Below are 25,654 nucleotides of genomic sequence, written 5' to 3'. Positions count from 1 at the left end.
TTGGTAAGTGGTCAGAAAGTCAATTCATTCTACGCTTAGAAAACATACCTTGCATCATTTCCAAAGCAATTCAGGTACGTGAAAAATTAATGAGTCCTGTTAAAATTCTTTCACTTGGCAGTATTTTTTTGCTTTATATTCATTATTTCCATCTAATTCTTATTATTAGAAATGAATTAGAATCACAAAGCACGATATTATTTACCCTCAACCTTCTTGTAGGCTAAAATCCAGGAGCTGGGAATGATAAAGACATATTGTTTTCCTCGAAGTACAGAAGGATAAGATCCTAATTCCCAAGGAAAAGAAGACAGACAAATATAATGGGAAAGATACATTTTCATATTATAAAGTTATTCTAAATAGAAAAAAATCCATGAGAAAAGCTGAGGAAAGTCTGGATATGGATGACTAGAAGTAGGGGATCTTGAAGTTCCTTGACAGATTGTATTTAACACTTGAAATGTTCTGTAGTGACAGGTGTTTTATAAATAAACTCAAAACGTGCACTGTTATATTAGTTAAAGCTCTGACTTTAGTATATACATTTATTCACACACCTTCTACAGTGCTTAAAACAACACTCTCATAACACATTTTTCTTCTTCCATCAAGTGATGTCCACACGCAGTCTTCAAAACTGACTAATCTTGGCATGGAGAGGACTTTTTTGTTTTAAATCTGTTTTTCTCCCTTCGGTTGACATCATAACTCCCATTTTAAAGGCCCAGTTCATCTGAGAGTCCTGGTATCAAATTGAAACAGCTATAAAGAGGACACTGATGAAGCATGTTTAGATTTCCTTCTTCTGAAATGCTTTTAAAAATGCTGGCTGTGAGTGCAAGTAAATTGAGAGGTAAATATGTTATCTGACCAAACATGATCAGTGTACAGAAACATGAAGTTAACTTTCAGTTTAGCTTTCGTTTAGTAGGATGTTTTTATTATTTTTATCACAATTTGTTGTTTTGAGAAATTCACTAAAGGAAGGAAACAATTTGAGGCAAGCTCTCAAAAAATATGCAAGACTATTCCACTGTGATTAAGTTATATAAAGTAAAAAAACAGAACAAATAAAACAAAACTTAGAATTGTTTAAATATAACTACCTTGGTGTAAGAAAGATTTACTTCAAGATAACTTACAAAATTTACTCTTAGAAGGATCTGTAGAAAGAAAAGATAAAGACTTGTGCTTCTCACATTGAATTATAAATTATACTGAATTTACTTAGAACTTCATTCTCAGTTGTTTCAATTGTTCATATTTTTTATACTTATTGGAGGAAAAAAAGCAAGTAAATTTCTATGTGTCTTTAACATAGAAATACATTTGAAGTATACTACCTTCCACTTATAATGTCACATACCTTGAAAAACAAAACAAATGTCTGCTATAAAAAGTCAACAGTAAATATTTTTGAAAAAAACATTCATATATGTAAAAAAATTCCCTAAATCTTTAATTTTAAATAAGTGATTACATCACCTACAGCTTACTGTGTTTTGTTAATGCCATGCGACAATCTAAGAAAATAAACCACAGTTTTCGTATATCAATGTAATATCTGTTAAAAAATACTGATCTCAACTTATCTATTGTTAGTTTACAAATAAAAATGTAGATAATTGTAAATTAGGGTAAGCAAAGCATGCAAATCTATAGATTCTATATCTGAATTCCTAGATTAGCATTAAAACCAATCACCGCAACAAATACCTCAACAGTATGCCTTGTGTGCAGAAAGGAAGCGATACTGAACATTCAATGCCACAACTGTAAGGTTTTCGGAGAAGCACCTGTGGCAGTTTCAGCAGTTTCTATATGGAATGCTCCCCCTTTCTAGGATTACTTGAAAAAATCAAGTCAATTCGAATTACGTAGCTGTAAAACATTGACATGTGTAGTTTTTACAGTTTCAGAATCTTCTGTTTGATTTAAACGGGCAATGGTGCATAAACAGGAAACTTATATCATAAGGGATCACATATTTGCAGGCAACAATAAGATTAAAAGTTACATTAACATACATAAAGTGCTGTAGCACATTATTCAATATGTAAGCCATTATCATGTGACCACCTTAACAACAAGATACTAAGCCTTTTATGCCTTTAAAGCATTATTACTTTCATCCTGAAACCAATTTGTCAGTTCTTCACTGAAATTTATACAGAATGGATTAAAATTACCGGTCAACTCATGGCTTCAATTACTTTAAATTTAGTAGGCTGTATCTCAAAAGAATTAGTAACTATTCCTACACAAAAATTAGCAGATACAAGGATTAAAACAAAACATAAGAAGAGAGAGAAAAAAAAGATCAGAACACTAAAACGCCCACAGTGAGAAAAAAACGTTTCCTATATAAACATCAGTATACTAGTCTAAAATTTCTAAAGCAAAATGGTTTTAAAATACTAAACTGTAAGTGTTTTAACCCTTTGGTGTCCAAATACAAAAGTTGTGAAATAGTTTAAAACTTTTTTTTCAGATACCAAGAGAAAAATATTCTTAAGTAAACAGACATGTGTCGCTGCTGGGGACAGCTATAAAAATTCATGCTAGATTTACATACTGGGCATCTACAAAAGCACAAGTTGGTGCCAAGTTTTTATTTCACAACAAAACATGTGGCAGCTGCAATTATTTTAGACTTAAAAACAATGGTAGAGTTTCTCAGAACATCCTCCAAAGTCATAAGAAGGTGAATATACTGGAAAGAAAGAAGCTCTTGTTTGTGAAGCCGCGTTTTTCACATAAAAATCAAGGTTCGCTATGAAGTATGCAGCTATAATCAGCTCCTAAATACTTCAACTCACGACTGAGCAAATGGTAGCAGAACAAAGAATTCATTAACCATGGTAGGCAACATTAGAATTACTACAAGCATCACCATCAGGCAGTGATTTAGTGCTGTATCTGTATACCAATTTATATGCTTTAAGAAAGACCTCAAACAGTGGACTTCGATTTTCAGTATCTCTCATAAAATGATCCACATTTCCAAGTAAACCTTTGCCTGAACAATACAGGCCTATCTGACTTTGACTCGTATGAGCAATCAACAATATGTTTAAATTCATATCCAATTATGTAAGAAGTGATTCCTTAACACAACTCACAAAAGGAAGAGTATGAAAGGCTATGGTAACTCTTGTAACAACAGTCTGATTGAAATACAGCAAAACGGAAAAAAATCTTCCCTATTAAAATAAAAATAAATATTTCCTAGATCACTAGCAAAAATTAATTCCAAATAAGCATCTTTTTAGTACTGAAGCCACTGTAAATCCAAAGACAATGGAAGAGTTACTCGGCCAGCCAACTTTATGAAAATGACAACTATCATTGCTGCTGCTATCATGTTTCTAGAAACAGACCAGGAATTGCAGACTAAGCTGCTTACAATGAGTAAAGCATTATGGAAGACTATTAAGGAAAGGTTCAGTACAAACTCTGACTTGAAAAGATAAACAACCTCACAACACAGACTCTGCCAAGATGCCTCTAGCAGCAAATATTCTCATGTTATTTCTCCTCAACATGCACACTGAAAACCAATGACAGCCTAGAATTAGAAAAATTAAGAAAGCAAGCTTCTCTCAAGTATGCCAAACATGGAAAAGTTCATGAGATTCAGTACAAAAAGCATCGAGAGCAAGAGCTTAGGAATAAAACTAAAGGAGAGAGGTAAATCAATTTAAAAGTATTTTTGTGCAAAAAGGGGGAAAAAAACCAAGAATGAAAGGACTAAAGGTATTAGATGGATGCATTATTGTTCCATAACAGGCATGGAGAGGGAGACTATCAAACTACACAAAATTTTATTTTTTGTGACAAAAATAACTTGATGGTCTTACTCAAGCAGACAGAAGATCTTCTGGATTAAGAAACCGCGGAAGTGCATAACACCACTTTAAGTGAGCTTCATGAAAGAGTTTTCAACTTAGATTTTTCCTCCACATAAAAGAAAATTTATCTACATGTATGAGCAACATCAAGCAAAACAGGAAGAAGGAAACAGAAGCTGAAGCAGAGGAGTAACATTCTCCCTAAATTATAGCTGCCAAAGCTCTTCCAGGGTTTGTTAAGCTTCCTTGCAGTAAGATACATCTTGTAACCTGTAGCTCATGACACACATTAGAAAACTTTCCTGACCAACTTGAACATGTTCTGGGACATGCCACAACTACCTACTGCTTTTTGTCCAGGTTCAAAGGTACTAGTTGAACTACGATCAACTTTACTGAAAAGACACAAACTAGAAGAGCAAATGAAATTCAAATCAACACAGCAGAAGCTAGAGCAAACGTGTCGCAAACAACAATTCTCTCATCACATATCCAGTCAAAAAGCATCAACAGATCAAGCACAGCACCCATACAGATCACCACCACCCTTGATGTCTAGACTAACCATCAGAACTAACAAGACTATTGTATTTCGGAATATACTGTACCCTTGTTTCTTCCACTGTATCTAATCTGTGCTCTGGCCAAGTTCCACTTCATAACATTCTGGTTTCTCCACCTGACTTAACCGCACCCAGGTTTCTGGTGTCAGAAATAGCTTATCTTAGAGAATAAAAAAATGTATCATCTGAAGGGAAACCACACAGTGAACATTAACACTGTATCATATGCAAAGGCAGATCACTCCCAACAAAAAATCCGGAAGTTCCTGTCAGAAATCTGAGCTATCCTCATATTAAGGTCTTGTAACACTTTCATGTTCTTTATCCAGCTCTTCTGGACTGAAAAAAAGCTGAGACCAATGCTATAAATCACAAAGGCTTGTCACTAATGAATAAGCTCCCCTATCAAGCTTGACCCATATCCTGTGAACTTACTTTATGTTCCAGAAAGGTCATAAAATACCATTGCTTAATGAAGGATTTAACTTTATTCATAAAAAGTACAACCTCGCACATTCTTACTCAATTTCTGAACTGATATTAGTAACTACTACTACTGTTGTTATTCCACCTCCACTAAGAATACTCCACTCTCAAACTGAACAGGAACTCCGTTGTAAGAGTTTGCCTCAGCTTTCTGCAATTACTCAGACCAGCTGTAACTGTGAAAACCACCCTTTTCCATCCTGGTTTACTGTAAGACTGAGCCTCTCTCTTCTACTTTTTGATTTATCAGTTATCCATGCATATATGTTCTGCTTCAGTGTTTCCAAATCCTCCCTTGAAACTAAATCCAAATTACTGCCTTACTTCATTGTCACAACCTCCTACAAACCATGTTAAGTTCTTCTACAACAATGGCAATCAAGCATGACACCAAACACGGAAGAAATTACCAAGCTTTACTTGTAATTATTTTGCAGGAGAATTAAGAGTTTCACCACTGAAACGTACAAACCACTTTGACTTTGCCTTCCATAAGCATTTATGCAATGCAGGAAAGGAAGAACAAATTCCAACACCTGTAGCGTCCATACTGCAGCATGGTCAATACAAGATGATCAATACTGTGATGGCCGTTAAAATGCTTGTTATATACAATTAAACAAGAACAGCCACATTTTTTCTGCAACTATACTGCACTAATAATGCAACAACACTAATTAATCAGCAGTTTAACTGCTATCTGGAGAGCAGGCAATCAGGTTTGCAAAAAGAATCGTGCATGAAGTGGTCTGAGTTTGTAAAGTACCAAAGAGATTATAAAATATTAATATACTAATTAACAGATAAGAACCTTGAAAAAGCACCTAAACCCTAATCGTAGACAAATCATCAGTAAGAACCTGAAGCATTATTCTCAAGATAAGGTTAACGACCCCAAGAAAGTAGGGTGCTGATTCTTCTACACTGAATCAACGTAGCAGTACAGCTTCTGAAGTGAAAAGATGATAGAGTAATGGCATTTCACAAGTACGTTAACACCAGAAATGGACTGCAGTTCAATATTAGAAGTTTGGTAGTTAAGTTAGCTAGGTAAGAAAAACAAGCAAACGTTAAAAACCTGCTAGTATACACTAAGATTTTAAGAAATCAGGAAGAAATGTAGAAATTAATCAAGGAGATCTGAGCCCTAAGACCTTTCAAAAGAACAAGTCATGTAAGTTTCACCTCCAGACTGAAGAGGAACTGAGGGTTTATGTCAAGAAGGAATGGCCGATTTCTGCATTGTCATCATGAAATCTACACATCACCCTTCTTCTGTCTCTTCACTAAAGGTGACAATTTCAGAAAATCAAGAAGTCTCAGAAGTACAAACGAGAAGAACAAAAGCTGAGATACCACAGGAGCGATCATAATTAAAATGTGAAACAGACCTCACTTCAAACTGAAATGTATTACAAGAATTTCACAAAGGGCTAATCCAGCAGCATAGAAAGTTCACACTGGACAGATTTCTCTTATGGAGGATGGAGAGCAGTTTTGAAGAAGAAAAAAAGAATTAATGATGCTTTTTTTTTAAACAACACAACAGAGTTCATGACACATGAATTTGCAAAGAATTAAAATTAAGCCATTATCAAAGAATGTGAATAAAGCTTTTGCTGAAAAACTGTAATACCAGAGATAGGACATTTCTGGCATTACAGGAGGAGTGAATTTATACATTCAAATGAATGCAAGACAGCTTTAATGAGAAAGTGGCTGAAGTGTCTGCCTAACCTAGCTCAACATCATGATATGAATCTGTCATCTGGTAGAAACAGATGTACTGCTGTATTTATCCCAGCATGTCAGTTATTCTCCTCAGACCTGGAGACCAGAGAAACTAGAAAGAAACTAGAAAGGAAAGTATCTCTTTGGGGTCTTGTAGCATCCCATCATGGTATACAAACCAATTTTTCCCAGAACCTTAAGGGTTCTGGCAGGCAATTAAAAAGCTTTCCTGTCAACAAAACTCTGAAGCAAGCAAGTACTTGTGTTCAATTGGATGGGTGCACACCAAGCCACATCCCACAAGCTACACCTCTCTCTATCCCACGATAATAGTGTTTGAAACTTTTCTCCTAAATCAAATCACTAAGGAATACACAACTGTTCAAATGACAGTTGCAGAAGAATTTTTATTCAGAAATAAGTGGACACTATTTATTCAGAATATATTTTTATATATATATAATAAATATATATATATTCAGGAATAAGTGAACTGCATGAAATCGGACATGAAATTGAAAAAATAACTTCAAATCAGTATAATTAACAGCTGCTTCCGCTTATTATTTTTTGATTCAACAATGTCCTGTGTTTATAGCCGAATTTTACATTTTTATATATGCTGTGATACAATCTAGGTTAACTATGTTAATACCCAGCATTTAAAAAAGAGTATAAAAGAGCAAAACAAAACATGGCACCAAGAAGGCTTCTCCTCCATAAAGAGCTGTGGACACTTGTTTGTCACCATGATAAATAATACACCATTAACCATACATAAATTGCATAATTATGCTTTTTAGTGAAAATCCAGCAGTTATTATGGATACTTTAAAAGGTACTATCCACATTAAAAAGTCAGTTACACAGCAAACCTTTTCACTCATATGAGGACATTGTGACCACCTGCTTCCCCCTCTTCAAGGGTCCATGAATACCATAGTTAGTGGAGCAACCATTTTTATGGCTGTAGGACATACTGTGCACAGAATATGCTTCAGCTAAAATGAGAAGGTAAATACCACAAAAAAAATCAAAATATTTTCACTAGGGTACAATTATTATTTTTTAATATTATTAAAAATTTACACAGGAATAGAGACCCAAATTCTCTCTCATCAATTAGGAAAACAATGCAACAACTTCATGAAATTTAGAGACTGCAACATACTGTATTTCTCTGTAAAAACAACACACTAACAAGCCCGAAATAAAAGTAAACTAGAACAATTCAAGTGAGGCAATTTTATTCAAACTGAAATTCTTACTTTTATCCTTACTGGACTATTGTCAATATTCTTTGGCTTCTAATATAACCAAAGGAGTGAATAAAGCAGAAATCTGGTAAACACTGATATCAAAGTTTACACTAGTCCAAGTTACTTCATTTTAACAGCAGTATTTCAATAATCACTCAATAAAAAATACATTTCTTGCAATATTACACTACTGATTACTAGCGTTCGTGTAATAATGGAATCTTAACATCCCTGTTCTACTTTCTATAAAAAACTAGGGATGGTGCAATACTTGATGTATACTATAAATATCAGGTATAAGCAGTATATTTGACTATTTGCAGTCACACAGGATATTCTCTGCATCTTCATGTGACTAGATATCGATACCATAACTGTATGAAGAAATAAAAAAGGATTAGAAGATCTAATCCCCATAAAAAGGCCATATTCACCATCAGTACAGATCAGCACTTTAGTTCTAGTTAGTGCTTAGTTCTGTATTTAATGAAATTCTTGCCTTGATCCTATATAGTCAATTATTATTTCAATTAACATATACAAATATATGGATAAAATCCCTCTCCTTTTCTTCTAATTGAAGCCATAAAATAAAGGAGTCAAAACTTTCAGAGCATCTACATTTTCAAGTTGTTACAAAAATCAGGAAATCAACATAACCATTAGAGATATGGGGCCAGTTTTCAAACCCAGATAACCCCAAATTAATCAATATCAAAAGCATATACATGAATTTGGCCTTATTCCTAGCCTGGAAACTAGATTCTATGAAAAAAAATCCTCATCCCAATCAGTCAATAGCTAGTTCTCTCAGGTGCTAGGGCCAAGTTCTGATCCTCTACATGATTAAGGACGGGTTGCTCCACCAGCCTATTGCATTTGCATCCCTGATTTTACCATTTCCTGGATAGGATCTGATATTTAATTACCTATAGAACTTGTGACACGTCTATCCTACTGAAACACAGATGGAATTCAAAGTTAGAAAACTGAGAATTCAAATTATTTCCTGTTCACTAAAAGTGCTATAAACCTACGCTACCTTCTGCTGCAAATAGCTTTGGTCAAAAGCAGATATCACTCTCCAAGTTTTACAGAAATGTTTTGCCTATGGCTTGCAAATATGATGTTTGAAAGACAAAATTTTAATTTGCAAGTTGAAGTTGCAGCCACATCTCCAACCTCAGTTACTCAGCTACTTGTTTTGAAAGTCCTGTGGATGTAACACATCCTCTTCTTTACATCAGACTCCTAACTTACTCGTTTCACACTGTTTACGCAGTTCCACAACTTCTCTTTTGATTGGACACTTCGTAAAAATCACAAGATCACATACTAATTGATGATGATAATTAAGGTTTGCTCGATTCCACAGTAAATTTAAATCCAAGTTTATCTTAAGATATCTGAAAGTGAGTGCAAAATGGGAATTTATAAATTTAAGACTGATTTCTGAACTTGTCAATAACTGAGACAGCTGCTTAAGTTATTTCAGTGTCATTTTTCTATGAAGCGATCTCCTCATATAAAACAATTTACTCATTACTATTAACTTAAAAGGCACTGTATTTCCTGATTACTCTATGATACCATTGAAAGAGTTAAATTTTATGGTAGATTTATCAGGGCAGCATTACAAAAACAGTAAGATGGAAACCAAAGGGTAAAACAAGAAATTTACTACATGATTCTTATTTCACTTATAACTTAAAAGTTTCATATTGCAGGTTAAAATACAGTAACTAGTTACAATTTAAGATAATAAGGCTATTTCTAATTAAAACAAATTTCTAAAGTATTTACATTATTATAAGCCATAGAGCTTATACTCAACATTTCTAGGTGAAAACTGCATCCATTTTGTCCATGCTGTAAGTTGCAAAAGTTTGTGAGATTTTCTGAATGTTTTTGCAGTACATAAACCTTTAAAGAAAAAAGTTAACAGGGCAAATACACAATAAACTAACAAACAGTATCAAACTAACTGCAAAGAGTGTGTGAGATGCTATTTTGCACATAATGTTGCTTTAGCATTGTTTTCTATATTTATTCACCAGTGCAAGGTGTAAATTTGTTGTAAAAAATAACTACACACTAGATAAAGTGTACAATGGGGGGGTCATCTGACAGGAGTGTGATAAATATTTTAATATATCAGATATAAATGCAATACTGATGTAGCACACTGGTATCAAGTAAAATAAACTTTACTAGACATGCAAAACATCTTGGGCTTTGTTACAGTTGAACATGTCTAGCTGTTTTTTAATCAGGTGTCTGCTGTTTTGACTTTTCTTTCTGACATTAGTATCTATGTTTACTGGTCTAAGTTAGTTATCTAAACACACAACAATCAACAACAACAAAAAAAAAACCTCACTTACTCTATTTGCGCACCATGAGCCACAAGGGCACTTATGGAATCCATACTACCAGACCGTGCTGCTTTATGAATAGGAGTTTCACCAACATAATCCTGTAAAGACAAACTACATTTTGTCAAGCATAATCTTTCTAAAAATGAAAATCTTATTTTTACGTTACTCACTTTAATTAAGAAAGCAGATATATAAAAGCAGCATTTATTAGCTAGCAAATGCATCAGGTAATTTATTATTATTTTACAGTTTGCAGTAGGCTGTCATGTACATTAGATATTTAGCAAGAAATAATGTTGAGGGCATCTAACTCACAAGATATGCCTTATCCGATAACTAGGCAATCAGCAGGGTCATATTCAGCAAAACTTGTCAAAAATTCCCACGACATATACCACCGTAACAAGTTACTCAAACACCTTTATTTACTAGCACTTTTGTTTCCGAATGCTGGACTGAGCAAGCCATCTTGAATTCAGAAGCAGCGTGGCCAAGTTTGTGGGACTATACTGCTTTCAGATCTTGCTGACACACGCAATACTGTACCGCACCACAAATACTCACCAGGTGAAGACTATGTGTGCATAACTTCAGCGTAATAGAAGTATGCCCGGAATTCACAGGACAAGCCAGATCTCTCCCAAGACATACACACTGACCCACATCCTATACTCTTTTATTTTCTGACTATCCATTTATGTTCCATTATTTTTAACTAGCACACCCAATCATTTAATCTTTTCGTGTTATGCGCAAACATACTGGGAGTAGTGTATTGCTTTTCAGGCAACTCCTTTCTACAAACTATCTTCGGATAACTGGGAGAATCTACAGCAATTTTACAAATGCAGCTTGACAAGCAGCAGGTAAACTCCATGCATCATGATCTACAGGCTGCAGATGAAAATCAGTACTTGCAATTAACCATCAGTATTAAGAATCACAGAAGAATCTAACAAAATAGGGTCTTCAAGTAGCAAGTAAATGTTCAGTTACTGGTCTGTTACATGATTTAATTATCAGTGTCCTCAACACTTCCAATGGATAGCAAGTTTTTTTTTTTCCTTTCCTTCCCACCCTCTTTCCTTCTCCCCAAATTTTCAACATTTTACTTCTCTGCTCTACTGCTATTAAACATGTTCTAGCTGCATGTGCCTCATTTTTGCTTCCCCATTCCTTCTATTAAAATATCAATGCTAGCTGTTAAAGTAACACAGCACCTTTACTGACTCACCAGTCTTCATACATAACAGTGTTCACAGCTAAATCTACAGTACCAGTTATACTTTAGTTCTATTTGAAATGTGAATAAATTAAAAATATGATCATACTACCACCTTAGTGGATAAAGAAGTGTTCTACACTGTCTGCCAAGCTTCTGAAGAATTAAATCACATCTTTTTAGACCATGTAAATAGAATTTGAAAATGAATTTTGAATTATGTGTTATATACTCTCAGTCTTCTACTTGCCAATTTTATTTCATGGCAAAATATTTTTATCGTTAAGTTACAAATTCACTGAGCGTAAGCCAGTCCACCAGTACTTAAGACATATATTCAGCTAAACAGAGAACCACATAGCAGCCCCAGCAGGGAACGATAATGGTACCAGACAAAGTTTACCTTCTTATAAACTAAGGAAAATTGCTCAGGCTAACAAAGTCTGGAGACAGAAAAGAGCAGAAAACTCCTTGGAGTCCTTAGTGATTAGAAAAGCCATACAGCTCTTCCTCCTGTGGCTGTCTGTAGCTGATGAATAGAAGACTGCTTTCCAATGAAGTTTATATAATTTCTCCCATTTATAACGTTTCTCGAAGTTACAGGAAGACACAGGTGTTTAACAATTTTATTAACTGTCATACATGGAAATTAATTTGGCAGAAATTTATCCAGAAAGATTTTCTTCATAGTGTAATACATCTTCCCTTCATGGAAGCAGTCTTCGATTCATCATTTTGTTATGGCTTCCCTTCTCCCCCACCTTTTGTTAAAGAGGTAAAAGTGTAGAAAAGAAGTGATTTGCCTCTCTTGTTCAGCATTAGTATTTACAGTCTCAACTCTAACTTAAAAGATAATCATTCAATATGAAGTTCAGTTTAGGGAAAGTTAGCTCAACTAGGCATGCGTATGACAAAGATGACAAAAATCTCTACTAGCCCCACCACTGCATTACAAGAATAAGCTAAGCTTATAGCAGCTAACAATCCCGTCACAACCACCAGAAAAAGGTCAGTATCTCAATAGAGAATATATGTCTTGAGAAGGGCTTCTTTCAATCACTGGCCCAGAAAGTGTGTCTCTTCTCTAAAGCTAAGGAATTGAGAAAATACTTGGAGAACAACAGAATATGCGGATTTAGATTTTTATAGTGTTCGTTTAATTACAGCACCTAAATTTCAGTCATCACTAATGTTATCTTCTTTTGAAGTTCTCCTATGGGACCAAATCTACTTGCACTAAAATAGTTCCTGAAATAGTCTCCTAGCTCTATAAAGAAGAAATTCTCTCTGGGCTACGAGCTAGACTGAAAGGGAAAAAAACCCCGACTATCTCCCACTGAAAAATGGCTTTAAAGCTTACTTATTTTTCAACACATCCAAAATTGTGCATACAGAGGAAGATAAAGTACTCTATGAGCCTCAGAACAATTCTGGTTTGATTCACCAATTGTAATGGATGGCAACAAATAGAAAAAGCAAGATAGCAGAGGTTTGTCCAAGAAGCTTCTGAAAGCAGTTCAAGGTCTAGATTGCTAGCACATTTTCACATGTAAGACACCTCTTCCCTATCTCTTTCTTGGCTATATGGAACAAACTAAGTTATTTTATTTTGAGGGGCCCTGCAAATTCCTAATTATACCTGATAATACCTCATAATCCTTCTACTTGTCCACAGTTCCCATATGTGCTTCAGTTTGATATAATCCCTTCTGTAATAATATTGCAGGAAGAGAAACATCAGTAACTTGTAGTGGCCTTTCATATCTAGATTAGAACTCTTCAGGGTTCCATTTATCCTTCTAATGCACCAACAGCCCAAACTTGTCTCACAATCCAGAATTCACATTGTAAATAAATGAGCAGAAAGACCAATTCAGTTTTATTAATTTAGCATTCAAGATAACACAAGTTTATTTGCTTCTGTGGAGACTAAGTATTTTATGTAGAGCACTCCTGAAGAGATGATGAAAAAAGTCATGAGGCATGATAGGCACATTTATTTTTTGCAACTCACTGCCACTGTCAAACACCCTCCTCCTTTCCCTTGGAGGAACATGACTATGCTTTTGCAAAGACAAGAGCAGTTTTCTCTAGCTTGAGGTCATGACTAGACTACCTTTGACTTCTATTTTGTTTTACTAAGTATCTAGCTTCCTTCCTTATTATCTTTTTATGTGGCTGAAGAGTCTTTTGCTTTTTTGGCTTAAATCAGTAAATCTATCTCAGCTTGATTAATCAGCTTGCATTTCCTCACTACACTGCTTAACCTCAAAAGACATTTCCTCTACTGATTAAATATTTTTCTCAAACTCTGCTTATTTTCAGGCCTCTTCTAGATGTGATTATTATTTCAGTTCAGTCTAAAGCCATTTTTACTGTTTTCCCTCTTTCTGTCTCTTTGGGATCCAAATTTCTGTTGGCTTTAGGATCTTTCAGTTGAACTTAGAGCAAATTTCCCATTTCATTCTCCAAGTTCTAAGTCCCTGAGTAGGATTCAGTTAAATTTCACTCTGGTACCTTTACACCCCTTTTAAAAAAAAAGTTACTTACCTGTAAATATTTCTTTTAAAAACTAAAAGCCCTCATGCACATTTAGACCAAAAGCTTTCAGTTATGTGCACTGGTTTTGGCTGGGATAGAGTTAATTTTCTTCATAGTAGCTTTTGGATTTGTGACCAAAGTAGTGTTGATAATACACCAATGTTTTAGCCAGGCATGGGCTGGGGGTGCACAAGCAGCTTGGAGGTGACACAGTGGGGACCACTGACCCAAACTGACCAGAAAAATATCCCATACCATATGACATCATGCTCAGCAAAAGCTCAGGGGCGGGGGGAATGGAGTTTGCTAGAGCTGTCATTGCTTGGGGACTGGCTGGGCATCAGCAAGGTAGTGGTAAGCAACTGTGGGATTTTTTGGTTGTGGTTTATCATCCCTTGATTGTTTTTCTTTGTTTCTTCTTTTACCTATTAAACTGTCTTTACCTCAACCCATGAGTTTTTTCATGGGGGAATGAGCCTGTGTGGTGCTTCGGTGCCTACCAAGGTTAAACCACAACACTCTGCAAGCACTTGTAAAATACTTCTAGCATAGTTATCTAAGACACAGAAGCACTATTTTACCTGACAAGAAGTATAAACTCCCTTAACTCAACTGACTGAGTTTCAAGTTCTATCAGCAGATCACATTTCCAAAAGCTGTTCAGATTTCCTAGACCCAGCACCCTATCCTTTCTGAAGCCAAGAATTAGAAGCTGGAAAATACGGAGTATTTTTTTTCCCCTCATTCTTTACTAAAAATGCTTGGAATTCATCATCATCATGGTTTCTCCTTCTGAATTTTGGGTATGAAAACTGATGGAATATTTTTATCTGGATTTCACCCAAATTGTTGTTTAAAATACAAACCTCTAACATACCAAAGAAATGAGTGTTTTCTTCCTCCCCACCAAGGATATCAGTATGTTTACAGTTCTTGCTAGCATGGGTAGTCTAGCCCTCCTAAATCTATCTGCCATCACTGCCACATGATGGCAACTGGCTGGATGAAAACTAAGTTAACATCACCTTAAGGATGCAGTATTCCTCATCCCTTCTCTTTAAGACAGGCCACACAAAACTGGTTTTTTTGGCCAGTCAACACAGGCAACATACAATAGAAATGTTTAATAGGCTGGGACTAGAGGGAAAGTATATTTAAATGAAGTAACAGGCTTTTCAATCAGAAAGTACTCATGATTATCTGATGTTAATATGTACAACAGCGCAGAATCAATCTGCATTGTGACCAGGATTAAAAAATCAGGAAAAAAAAAATATCTCAGATAAAGTAGCAGTATAATTGCTTTGCACTGTTTCAGTGAACCAGAGCAGGCAGGTAGCCAAATGCAATTCTTAAGTCATGTTATTAAGAACTATGAGCAGGCACTGCCCAGTGAAGAAAAAAAATAAATAGTAGGACTTTCTCCTGAGTCCACTGCTGGGTAGAAACACACAAACAATTGCTTGGCACTTCAGCTTTCTCCTGTGAATTTTTATGGTGATCCTGGGGGGGAAGAACTGCTCACTGATCATAGAGATAGATGGTTCTAGCCAGCACATACAAGTATATAAGAGGGCTGGGCATCACAGGATATACTCACAGAACTTATCTGGGGAACAAGGTACAGTTGGGACAAGCAGTTTTCAGCATTTGTCCTTCACTGCTGCTGCCTGAGAAGTGTCCTGGGCAACTGTCACCAGCACTGATACGCATTTCCTAAACTTCAGGGCAGGCAGCATGGGCTACAATACAATACCTCGGGGTAAATATGAGAAAGCGTGCATGCAAATTCTACTGAGTACCGGAGGTTTACGTTAAGACTGAGACTTGAGTGGATTCCTTTTCAGAAGCTATCCTTTTCTTTTTCCAGAGATGATGGATTAGTCTGTAGCCAATGACCAGGAGTCAGTTTGGAAGGAAAGTTTTACTAGTTTAATTATCAAGTATTCCCAGATCTTTCTCAGCATGTGTTTTGTATCCAGTGTCCATGGAACACTTGTCCTCACACAAGCATTAGCCAGTGACTATGTCTGTCTGAAGTACAGCATCAGTCAGCGAGCTGGAAGGAATAAACAAAATACACATCAGGAAATAGTGCTCCAAAAGCTCAGAAGTGTGGGTGGAAGCCCTAGATGATCACCTGAAAGTGCTTGGAAGTTAAGTAAGGAACCAAGATCATTTATTAAGCAGTTCAAATCAAACAAGAATAGTAGAATTTGACTGCAATTCAATAAACAGCTGGAAGGAACTGGGGAGAGCAAAGCATGCACTATGCTTTACATAGCCATGTATGAAACATTTCAAGTATTTGTGGGATGAGTTTGCTGCAATAGGTATCACCAAGGTACACTGTCTAGCTTTTGGTGCTCATGCATGTGAAACCAGTGTGACTGACCAGTTGCATCCTAACAAAGAACTTAAGATTTTTTTTGTTTCTACTACCATTTTAATTGACTAGTGCTATCTTCTTATTTTTTCATTCAACCAAATCTAAAACACCTCTTCTTGTATGTTCAATTCAATTAATGTTTTGTGAGAGCAAAAAAAAGTAGTTTTATTCAAGTGTAAGTTCAGCCTACCATTAACATCATAAAGGGCTTCCATTGTGTCAGCTCTCAGTATCATCTATATTAGTGACCTTTGCCTGTCAATACTTAGTATCCTATAGACTTCTAAGGGCAGATCTATCACCATTATCTGTTTGAAAACTTGAGAACCACAGTTCTCTTCCTCCTGTGAAGGACCAAAGACCTGTTACTTGGACTTGCTCTGGTGACAGGCCATCAATTTATAAAGACTCCCGAGTCACTGGCTAGTCTTGGTGACTTCAAGCTGGAATGAGGTTCCTGCCTACTTTTAACTGCATATTATACCGCCTTCTGCTTTCCTTTACAGTCATGTTGCCCTCAGCCCATAGAGATATCTCTGCACTCTTCTCCTCTTCTTTTGGGGGCTAGCTGCTACTTTCTTCTTTGCTATAACCTCACTCACTAGATGTGATTTTTTTTTTCCCCCATCACGTTCCAGGACAGCAAGCTTGTTCTTCAACTCCATTTCAACCTCACTGGTCAGTTCTTCTCTTTATCCTCATAGTTGGAAACTTTCATTCTTCTCATTCATTCATTTTCATTCATTCTTCTCTTCTCATTTAGCAGATATTTGTACATCTTTATTCTGTGCATGCCATGTTTCCTCTCTAATCACCGTTTCTTTACATTCTTACCTGGTCTCCAGATGCATTTATAGTTCTTGTATTTTCTCTTCTGAAGATTCTACCACTACGCAGCAATAACTTATTGCGTAAGTTACTTTTGTCAGGTATCAAGGAGAAGATGCGATCTATAGCCTCTGCATCCAGTCACCTTCATTGTTTCTACAATTCTCCTGGTGTCTCACAGCTGTTCTCAATGCACCAGCCTTCTTTTCTGAAAACTCAACACAAACTTCCCCATTTCTTATTTTTGCATAGCTTAAAAAAAAAGAACCACCAAATTCTAGAAATGCAAATGTTCAAGTTCTTCAGCAGACTTAGCTTAACTCTACTGTATATAAAACACAGTCTGGCCATTAAATATTTTAAGAAAAGTATGATGAATGATTTAACAGACCAGACATTTTATGGATGCTGTGCTATACTACAGCTTTTAATAAATGCATGTGCTGTAGTATTAATTACTCTCATAGAATATTATGATAATTTTGAGTACTGTTATAAAGGCACACATTAGGTATGCCCAGCATACGTAACAGATCCATTCAGTACTGCAAACATTTTCTCCAAAAGCATGACAGTTTTAAGCACTCGATTCTGTTACTGTACCAGAGTATAAGTTTTTTAAAGGAATTTTGGTATATTAATGCACTCTGCTACCAAATAAATAATCCACACAGTAAAAGTAATGGAAAACTATTAAAAAAAATTTAAAAAAAAATCACCCATTCATTCTTTGTTAGTAAAGTACATGTTTCTGATCTATCTGCAGGAAGTTACTAGAAAAGCTTTGGAAATAATCTAAAAAGGAAAACAGCAAGAAACCAGATGCACCTTAAAACAAACCATGGCAGACCTTACTAGTTAGGTGTATGACTAAACCATAAAAGTACCACAAAGGTCTCATGGTTCTGTAGGTAATGGTGAATTTTTCAATTCTTAGCATAATGAATAAGTAAAGGGTTCCTCACTAGTCTTTTTTCTTTGCCCTAAAGAGGCATTACAGTATCAGAGTATTTGCTAGTTCTGCTAATGCCAACACCAGAGCAGCATACCATTTTGTTCAAGAAGTAGCAAGATGTCAATTCCTAAAACAAATGTCCCCCAAACATTTAGTAGCTTAAAGGGCATTTATTAGTCCTATCTTTACTATAATGGGGACAGTCTATAACTGATAATTAAGTCATTTGACTTCAGCTGATGTTAAAAATAATGTATCTGTATGTGAATGTAAGGATCATACATGTAGTAAAAAGGGACCAAGACACTTCTTCCAAAACTATATGTAGACACAAAATACACACGAATCCATACCTGTTTGTTTATGTTGGCCCCCACTTGAATCAACCAATTCAGGCACTGTGGATGTCCTCCAAAAGCAGCAATGTGGGCTGGTGTTTGAGCAAAACGTGTTGTACTGGCATTTACAGAAGCTCCAGCTCTTACTAACTGCATTAGGCACTCCAGCTTTAAAGACATGAGGGAATAAAACCAAAAGTGTTACACAGATGTTCTATAACAATTAGCACACACTAAATGTAAAAATTCTAGAAAAGCTAAACTTACTAGTGAGACTACATGGATGCAAACCAAGAGAGAATATGAATGTCGGTATTTCCACCCTCGCCCTTGTACTCCTCCCTCCTCTGGCAGTAGGCCATACCTGAAAAGTACTTAATTATCACTCCCAAAACTGAATTCCAACATTTATTTTCAGGCTGATGGAAAAGAGGAAATAAATACCTCAGATCTGACTACAAGAGCTATTTGGTTCACTTTTGTTAAGGAGACAAAAAGAAGAGTTCTGATCCAGCAAAGCTGCAAACCTGACGCTAAACAGACATTGTCAGATAACAGCACTCTTGTTTTGGCAAACATTAGGAGATACACAGATGTATTCTCAGGAGAGATTAGAGGAAGGTAAACCAGAAAAACACAAGAAAGATTTTACATTTTTTTAATGTTTTCCTATAGCAACACAGGCAGATCACTAATGAAAACTAATACTGTTAGTACCATGCTAGATCTATAAAAGGAATCAATTCTTTTCACCATTTTCCTGTTATTACAGCTGAAGAGCTGTTAAAAACAAAGTAGGTTGCGTGCTTGTGGCAATACCAAAAAAGAAAAGCTCCCTTCGTTGTAAAAAAATTGCAGTATTTTGTCACACTATATTTTTTTCCCCACCATACTAACCAGAAGTGTCAGATATTCAGCTACTATTTTTAAATGTTCATAACATCACATTTGTAGAAGCTAGGCAAACCACAGCCACAATGACCTCAACTTTCAAAAATAGTCAGAAAAATGCTCCTTTCCTGTCACATGGTAACATTGTCTTTTTGTTGATAGGAAAATGCACTATGCTAAAATAAACAGTTTAGTCTGGCTTTCCATTTATTGTGGTTAGAAAACAAACACCACTGCAAACCCATGCAACAGCAAAATAAAAAACCACCACACTGACTCAGGGCACTGGTTCATATAACACAGAAAATGTATGGGTCAGTCTCTCACAGTTGAAGAAAATGTTAGCCATACCACAGACATGCAATAGTCTGTTAAAAAGCATCAGAAAGTCAGCTGGCAGCTTGATTCAGATAGAAGCACAAACATCACAATTCCAATGTTCTTCTCTACTGCTGTATGTCAGTTTCTATCTTTTCTTAACCTGTAAATTCCTGAACTTGGATGAATTACAGTACACAAAAGTACCAACCACTGTAGTGAAGTGTTTTATACTAGTTTTGCAAACATATTGCAAACTTCAACAGTTTCCTCCCCCCACATAGTTCAAACACACACCTATGAACCCTTTCCTTTAGGATATACAGAAGTGCTTTTTTTGGACTGCAATGGACTTGACACTAGACATGGATGTACCCATTAACTCACTAATTACATGAAGTAAATGTGCAAGGCTAAAGGTGACTGAAATACTGCAGTATTAATGAATCTAGCTCCATAATCCTCAACACTACCAAAGATGAAGTACCTTTTCAAAAGTGAACAAGTACTTTTACTGCAAAAAACATTTACACTGAAAAATTGGTGTAAGAAAACTTACAATTCTAATGCTAGACTACCCAAATACATTTTGTATTTGCTAATCTTAGACTTTATTTGGTGATCACATGCTAGCATCCCTAATACTGCTGATAATCCTTAATAATGGTAATACTGTAATTATTAAGTGATGTGATGGAAAAAAACTCCAGCTACACCAAGAGGTTCCTCTACTACAACTGCAAACAGAAATAAAGTGCAGCCAGTTTTAAAAACAACCAACTTCACAGAATTAATTTGAAAACACTTTCAGACAAGCATTACAATTTCAGGAAAGAATAGTATTTCCTGCACAGAAACCGGCTGAAAGAGTTTCCATAATTAGACAGGCATTATAGCCCATCAACTGAAAGGCGAAAAACACTGGACTGGTTCACCAGCGACATCTTGCAGTGTTTATATCCACTTTATAAGATGGCTACACATCATGATTATCTATACAACTCCATGTTTAAATGTTGCTTTTTCTCGTGTGCCTTTTTTCCCCCCATTCTCTCTTACAGGGTTTTAACAATGAAGATAACATTTCACCCTATTAAAAGCTGAAGTATGGGGTCTTCTGCATCATGGCTGTCAGAAAAACCTGCTTCTTCCAACATTACGGAAGATTGAGGTAAACTACTACTGTGGATAGGAAAAGTCAACATAACAAAAAAACAATACCTCACTTGATAATTTATGCTTGAGATCAGGACACACAGGTCTGCTTTCATTAAATAATTTTTTAGAACATATTTTCCACTGTATTGTTAAATCTAAAGCAGAGGTTAAACTGATTTAATGAAGAAAGACAGGCCTCCACACAGGCCACAACACCAGCAAAATACCAAGGAAAAGAGAGGCATTTTTTATCGGTACTACTTTTGTTCCAAAAGAAACAGAATGTACTTACTACTATTTTGCTTCCTAAAATGTAAACATTCAAATGGCAAAACTAAAAGTAGGAGAAGAGTACAAGCAGATAGATATGGCCAGGGAAAATAGAAATACATGTGCAAGTTGTTAAAAAGAACAATTAAATTAAGGTTAGCATAAAACAAATTGAATTAACAGTGACTTCATTTTTTACACAAGCCCTTCATTTCCTAATTCTCTGGTAGCTTTAGATTGTTAACAATTTTACATTCTGACCCACCTTCTTGGAAATCTACAGAATGCCAGGGTAATTTAGAGCACTATATAATTAACTAATTGGAATACAGCAACTCTAATGGGAATTAATTTACATCTCAGGATACGAGCACTCCTCTGCCATCATGGAATGACCTGAAAATGCAAACTCCACCACAAATTCTCAACACAGCAAGTAAATTTGGATTTGCTACTATCTCTAAAAAGAGGTCCATGATGTCATTAAAACTCCAGATACTACAACCAGAAACACTGGTTGTAATACCTATTGCTTTCAATTGACTTTGCTGGCATTTTATTTATTACTTGCAAGCTGCAGAAGTATGTTTCAGAGCAAGCTATTAAAAATACTGTTTTCATTTTTAGTCTTAAGATACTCATACCAATAAAAATGGAGTTATTACATCAGTATTCCCAAAACAAGCTATCTTTCCTCTTCCACATACTCATTTCTAACAGAACTTGACAATCGCTGCTACTTCCTTACTGCAGCACATCTACAACTGCATGCAAGAATGCAGTCCTATACAGCTTTCTTCTAAAATTATTTTTTACTGTCCTTTGACACGAGGGCTTTCTTCTATGTTTAAACTGTGCAACAGGCAAAGGGAAAGAAACATCTCTATACTGTTAAAAGTTCACGAACCCTAGACTGATGCTGCGTGAGCATGCACACCTGTGTGTACATCTATGAACCGGTTTAGATTTCACTGCTTACAATGAGTTGTTTCACAAGAACTTCTGGAAATGAGAAGAAATGACAAATCTAAATGAGTTTTGTTATGTCAACCTCATACAGAGCTGCAGTTTGAACTGATACATGTCTGGTTGACTACGCTGCTAAATGGCCCTAAATCAGAAGGACAGCCATGAAGTTCTGTCACTATTTAATTTCTTTCAGAAAAAAAAAAGCAAGTGAAAAATCCAACAAATGTTACAAAAACAAAGAAGAGCAACTACTATCATTAGTAACTACTAATGAACATTTCAAAAACTAATGTTTTAAAACTCTAATACTTTGAGAAATAGAATAACTCTCCACTGGAAGTTTTGATGACTCTGAATTTGGAAAAAAATACATAAAAACATAAGACATGCATATGCTGAGAACAGCTGTTGTTTCACTGCTGGAAACCTTCTATTAACTGGTGAAAGGTAAAAGTAACCATGCCACACAAACACAAACTCAGTCGAGTTTGGGATCCAAAAACGTTACTGTAACTTTTTCAAGTGTGTTGCATTGTCTCTGGCTCAGACAAAGGAACACTACCTAACAAGACTATAAAACATGCAGGTAACTTCCATAAATTGAAATTGCCTAGACCTTGTCACAAAGCTTTTAGGAAAGTACAGATATGCAAAATTGTATAAAACCCATTTGTAGCCTATGTCATCTTTGCAAGTCTCATTTCACTTGCCAGATTTTCTCCCCCCTTATATGCAACAACAGCAAAAAACACGTATCAAATTTTGCTGATACCTAAGAATGAACATGGGAAATATAAACACAGTATCTTGCAGAATGACTTGTTCCCTTCCTTAGCTGTTTCTGCAAGAGTCTCTTCCAGAAAAACTGGAACATACACAAAAACTCACATAACCTAGGTTAGTAGAAAGCTGAAGATGCTTAAAGGAAAAGACAAAACAACACAGACTTCCAAGACAAAAGCAAGACTGCCACAAGCATGTACTGAAGAGATATTCGTAGGAGACTGAAAAAGAGGAGACTGTAATGCCAAATTAGTTTCTTCACATCTTCTATGAGCATACTTCATGATAAAATTTAAGGCACTCCATTTTTTTTTGTGTAGGAGTGTAGAAGATTATTAGCTCCTTTCTGAACAGATAAAAGGCTGCTTTAGGTTTTGGTTTTGTGGGTTTGGGGTTTTTTGGTTTGTTTTTAAGACTGAAGGACTACTTAACTATGTTTCTAAAATGTCTCTCAAACAAGTACTGCAGATAAGATCACTGAACATACAGAAGCCATCTCTTAACGTACTTTTATAAACCATGACAACTGCCTAAGTACATTCATTTTCCTTCTCCAGCACACAATTAATAATCAAATAGAAATATATTGTAAATGGGAGGGAGAACAAGAAAAGCCTCTCAAAATCCAAATCCAGACAAGCCAATGAGGAAGAAAGGCAAACCCCAACCCTCTAGGCTGGAATTCTGCACAGCCTGGAACACTCACCGCATTAGAAACAGGAAAGGCCTACATAAAATCATTAAGATACCACTCGTCTTAGGACTTTAAGTGCTGCTACTCCTTATGTTTTGATCTTTTCTGCAGTGCAACGATGTCAACGCAGTTAATTCCATACTCGGATTAGCACGCGTATAAACCACAGTTTTTCCTACTGAAGGCAACAGAGGAGTGCTTTACAAGCACCGGCATCTTCTTCCCAAACTCCTAACGAGTCAGTAGTCATAACAGAGACACAACAAAACAGTCTCCAGGTGCGGAGCATAAGGACGATAAGGACCGTGAGTAGGCTCCGCAGACAAAGCATGCAGCTAGGCGGGAAGGAAGGGGGGGGGGGGGGGGGGTGTTGGGGGTGTTTTACAGGGGTGGCCGCCTCGGCAGGCCCTCTCGCCCCGGGTGGCCGGAGGGGTCAGCGTGGGAGGAGCCCCCTGCCCCTCCTCCTCCCCCTTGGCTCCCGCCGCCCTGTGCCGGTGGCCCGGGCGCCGTTTGAAAGCCCGGCTCCCGCTTCTGGCAGCCAGGAAGGCGACGAAAAGAAGGGGCCGCTCCCGCCGCCGCCGGGGAGGGGATGGCCGGTTCGGGGACGGCAGGTGCCGCCAGCCCCACGGTCCACCCCACCCCCGCCTCGCTGACCGCGGGGGCGGGAAAGACGCCAAGCGCCGCGACGCTCCCCCCTCCCGCCCCATCCCCGGAGGAGCAACGAGCGGCAGATTGGGGGGGGGGGGGCACGACACACGACACGGACACGACGACGACGGGCACAGGGACAGGAGGGCGTCGCGGCGGGCGCCTCCCGGCAGAGCGCGCGCAAGGGGCAAAGATGGCGCCGCGTTGCGCGCGAGCGGGACTCGCGCCCTCCTTCCCCTTCACCCCGCCCGCTCCCGCCGCCGCCCTCGCTTCGCCGGCCGAGCCGGGCCGGGCCCCACCTTGCCGAAGTGCGCGGCCCAGTGGATGGGCGTCCAGCCGTAGAAGGAATCCTCGGCCGCCAAGTCGGAGCGGGGCGAGCTCTGGAGCAGCGCGCACAAGGCGGGCAGGTCCCCATCGCGGCAGGCGCGGTGCAGGGGGAAGCGCAGGGTCAGCAGCTCCTCGCTGGAGAAACCCGCCTCGGGGCCGGCTCCCAGCGACATGGCCGAGCGGGAGGGCGGGCGGGCAGGGGGAAAGCGGTGAGAGGGGTGGCGAGGGGAGGGGGAGTAGGAAGAAGGGGGGGAGAAAAGAAGCGGGTGGGCAGGGGCGCGCTGCCCAGGCTGGAAGCGGCTGCGACTGCGGCAGCCGCTGGCTGCCCGAGCACAAAGGAAGCGGGGCGGGGCCGCGCGCGCCGCCCCGCCCCTCGCGGGCGGGGAAGGGGGAGCGGGGAGCGCTGGCGGAGCGGGCGCGAGGCAGGGCGCGGCGGGAAGCGCGCGCGCGCGCGCGCGCTGGCCTGCTCGCCCGCCCGCCCTCGCGGCCGTGTTTTCCGTTGCCTGAAGCGGGAGTGCTCTCGCCGCTACCGTCACCGCCACCGCCTGAGGGGGCTGGTTTGGCAGCAGCCTCTGAGGCAGGGCGGGAGCGGCCTCTCCGAGGTCGGCGCCTCTGGGCTGGCCGGGGAGAGCCAGCTGGCCAGACAGCCAGCGAGCGAGCCGGCGCGGCGGGAGGAGCGGGCCGTGTTGCCGCTTCTGTCTCCGCGCAGCTGAAGTCTGCCCAGGGAAGACTTCCAGGGGCGGTGGAGTCGGCCTGCCCGGAGGACGCGGTGCTGACTGTCGGCGCGCTGAGGTGGTCTGAACGCTGTCCCACAGGGTGATGGAACTCCCCAGAGCGCCTGTGCAGCTAGCAGCAGTAGTTAAGGGAATGGTGTTTGTCTGTGTAAAAGCACCCATGGAAGCAGATTTGATGGAAACAAACCATACCTCATCAAACTCTCTTCCAGGCACCAAGTAATCTTGTTCACCTCAGCAGACCTGCCTCATCTCCAAGGGACTGTTGGTGTGTGTGGCATGTTTCCTTGCTTGGGGCCCTGACCTCATATCTGAATA

General features: G+C 38.2%; 1 protein-coding gene across 8 annotated transcripts in view; it reads right to left on the bottom strand.

The window, feature by feature from the left end:
• The window catches only part of ANKRD10 (ankyrin repeat domain 10), a 38,226-nt gene extending 13,296 nt beyond the window's left edge, over nucleotides 1-24,930 (bottom strand). The window contains exons 1-3 of one of the 8 annotated variants that reach the window (XM_074815287.1): nucleotides 24,575-24,930; nucleotides 18,560-18,712; nucleotides 10,278-10,369 (exon numbers count right to left, since the gene is read on the bottom strand). In XM_074815287.1, coding sequence (XP_074671388.1) covers nucleotides 10,278-10,369; nucleotides 18,560-18,712; nucleotides 24,575-24,775 — 446 coding nt within the window. In that variant the 5' untranslated portion in view covers nucleotides 24,776-24,930. Of the gene's footprint in view, nucleotides 1-10,277; nucleotides 18,713-24,574 lie in introns of those variants that run through there. The other 7 variants (XM_074815288.1, XM_074815289.1, XM_074815294.1 and 4 more) reach the window with 7 other exon arrangements.
• Between the last annotated feature and the right edge of the window lie 724 nt (nucleotides 24,931-25,654).

This window comes from Strix aluco, chromosome 2 (assembly GCF_031877795.1).
Source record: "Strix aluco isolate bStrAlu1 chromosome 2, bStrAlu1.hap1, whole genome shotgun sequence".
NCBI classification, from domain to species: domain Eukaryota; kingdom Metazoa; phylum Chordata; class Aves; order Strigiformes; family Strigidae; genus Strix; species Strix aluco.
This window is presented reverse-complemented; position numbering and strand designations above follow the sequence as displayed.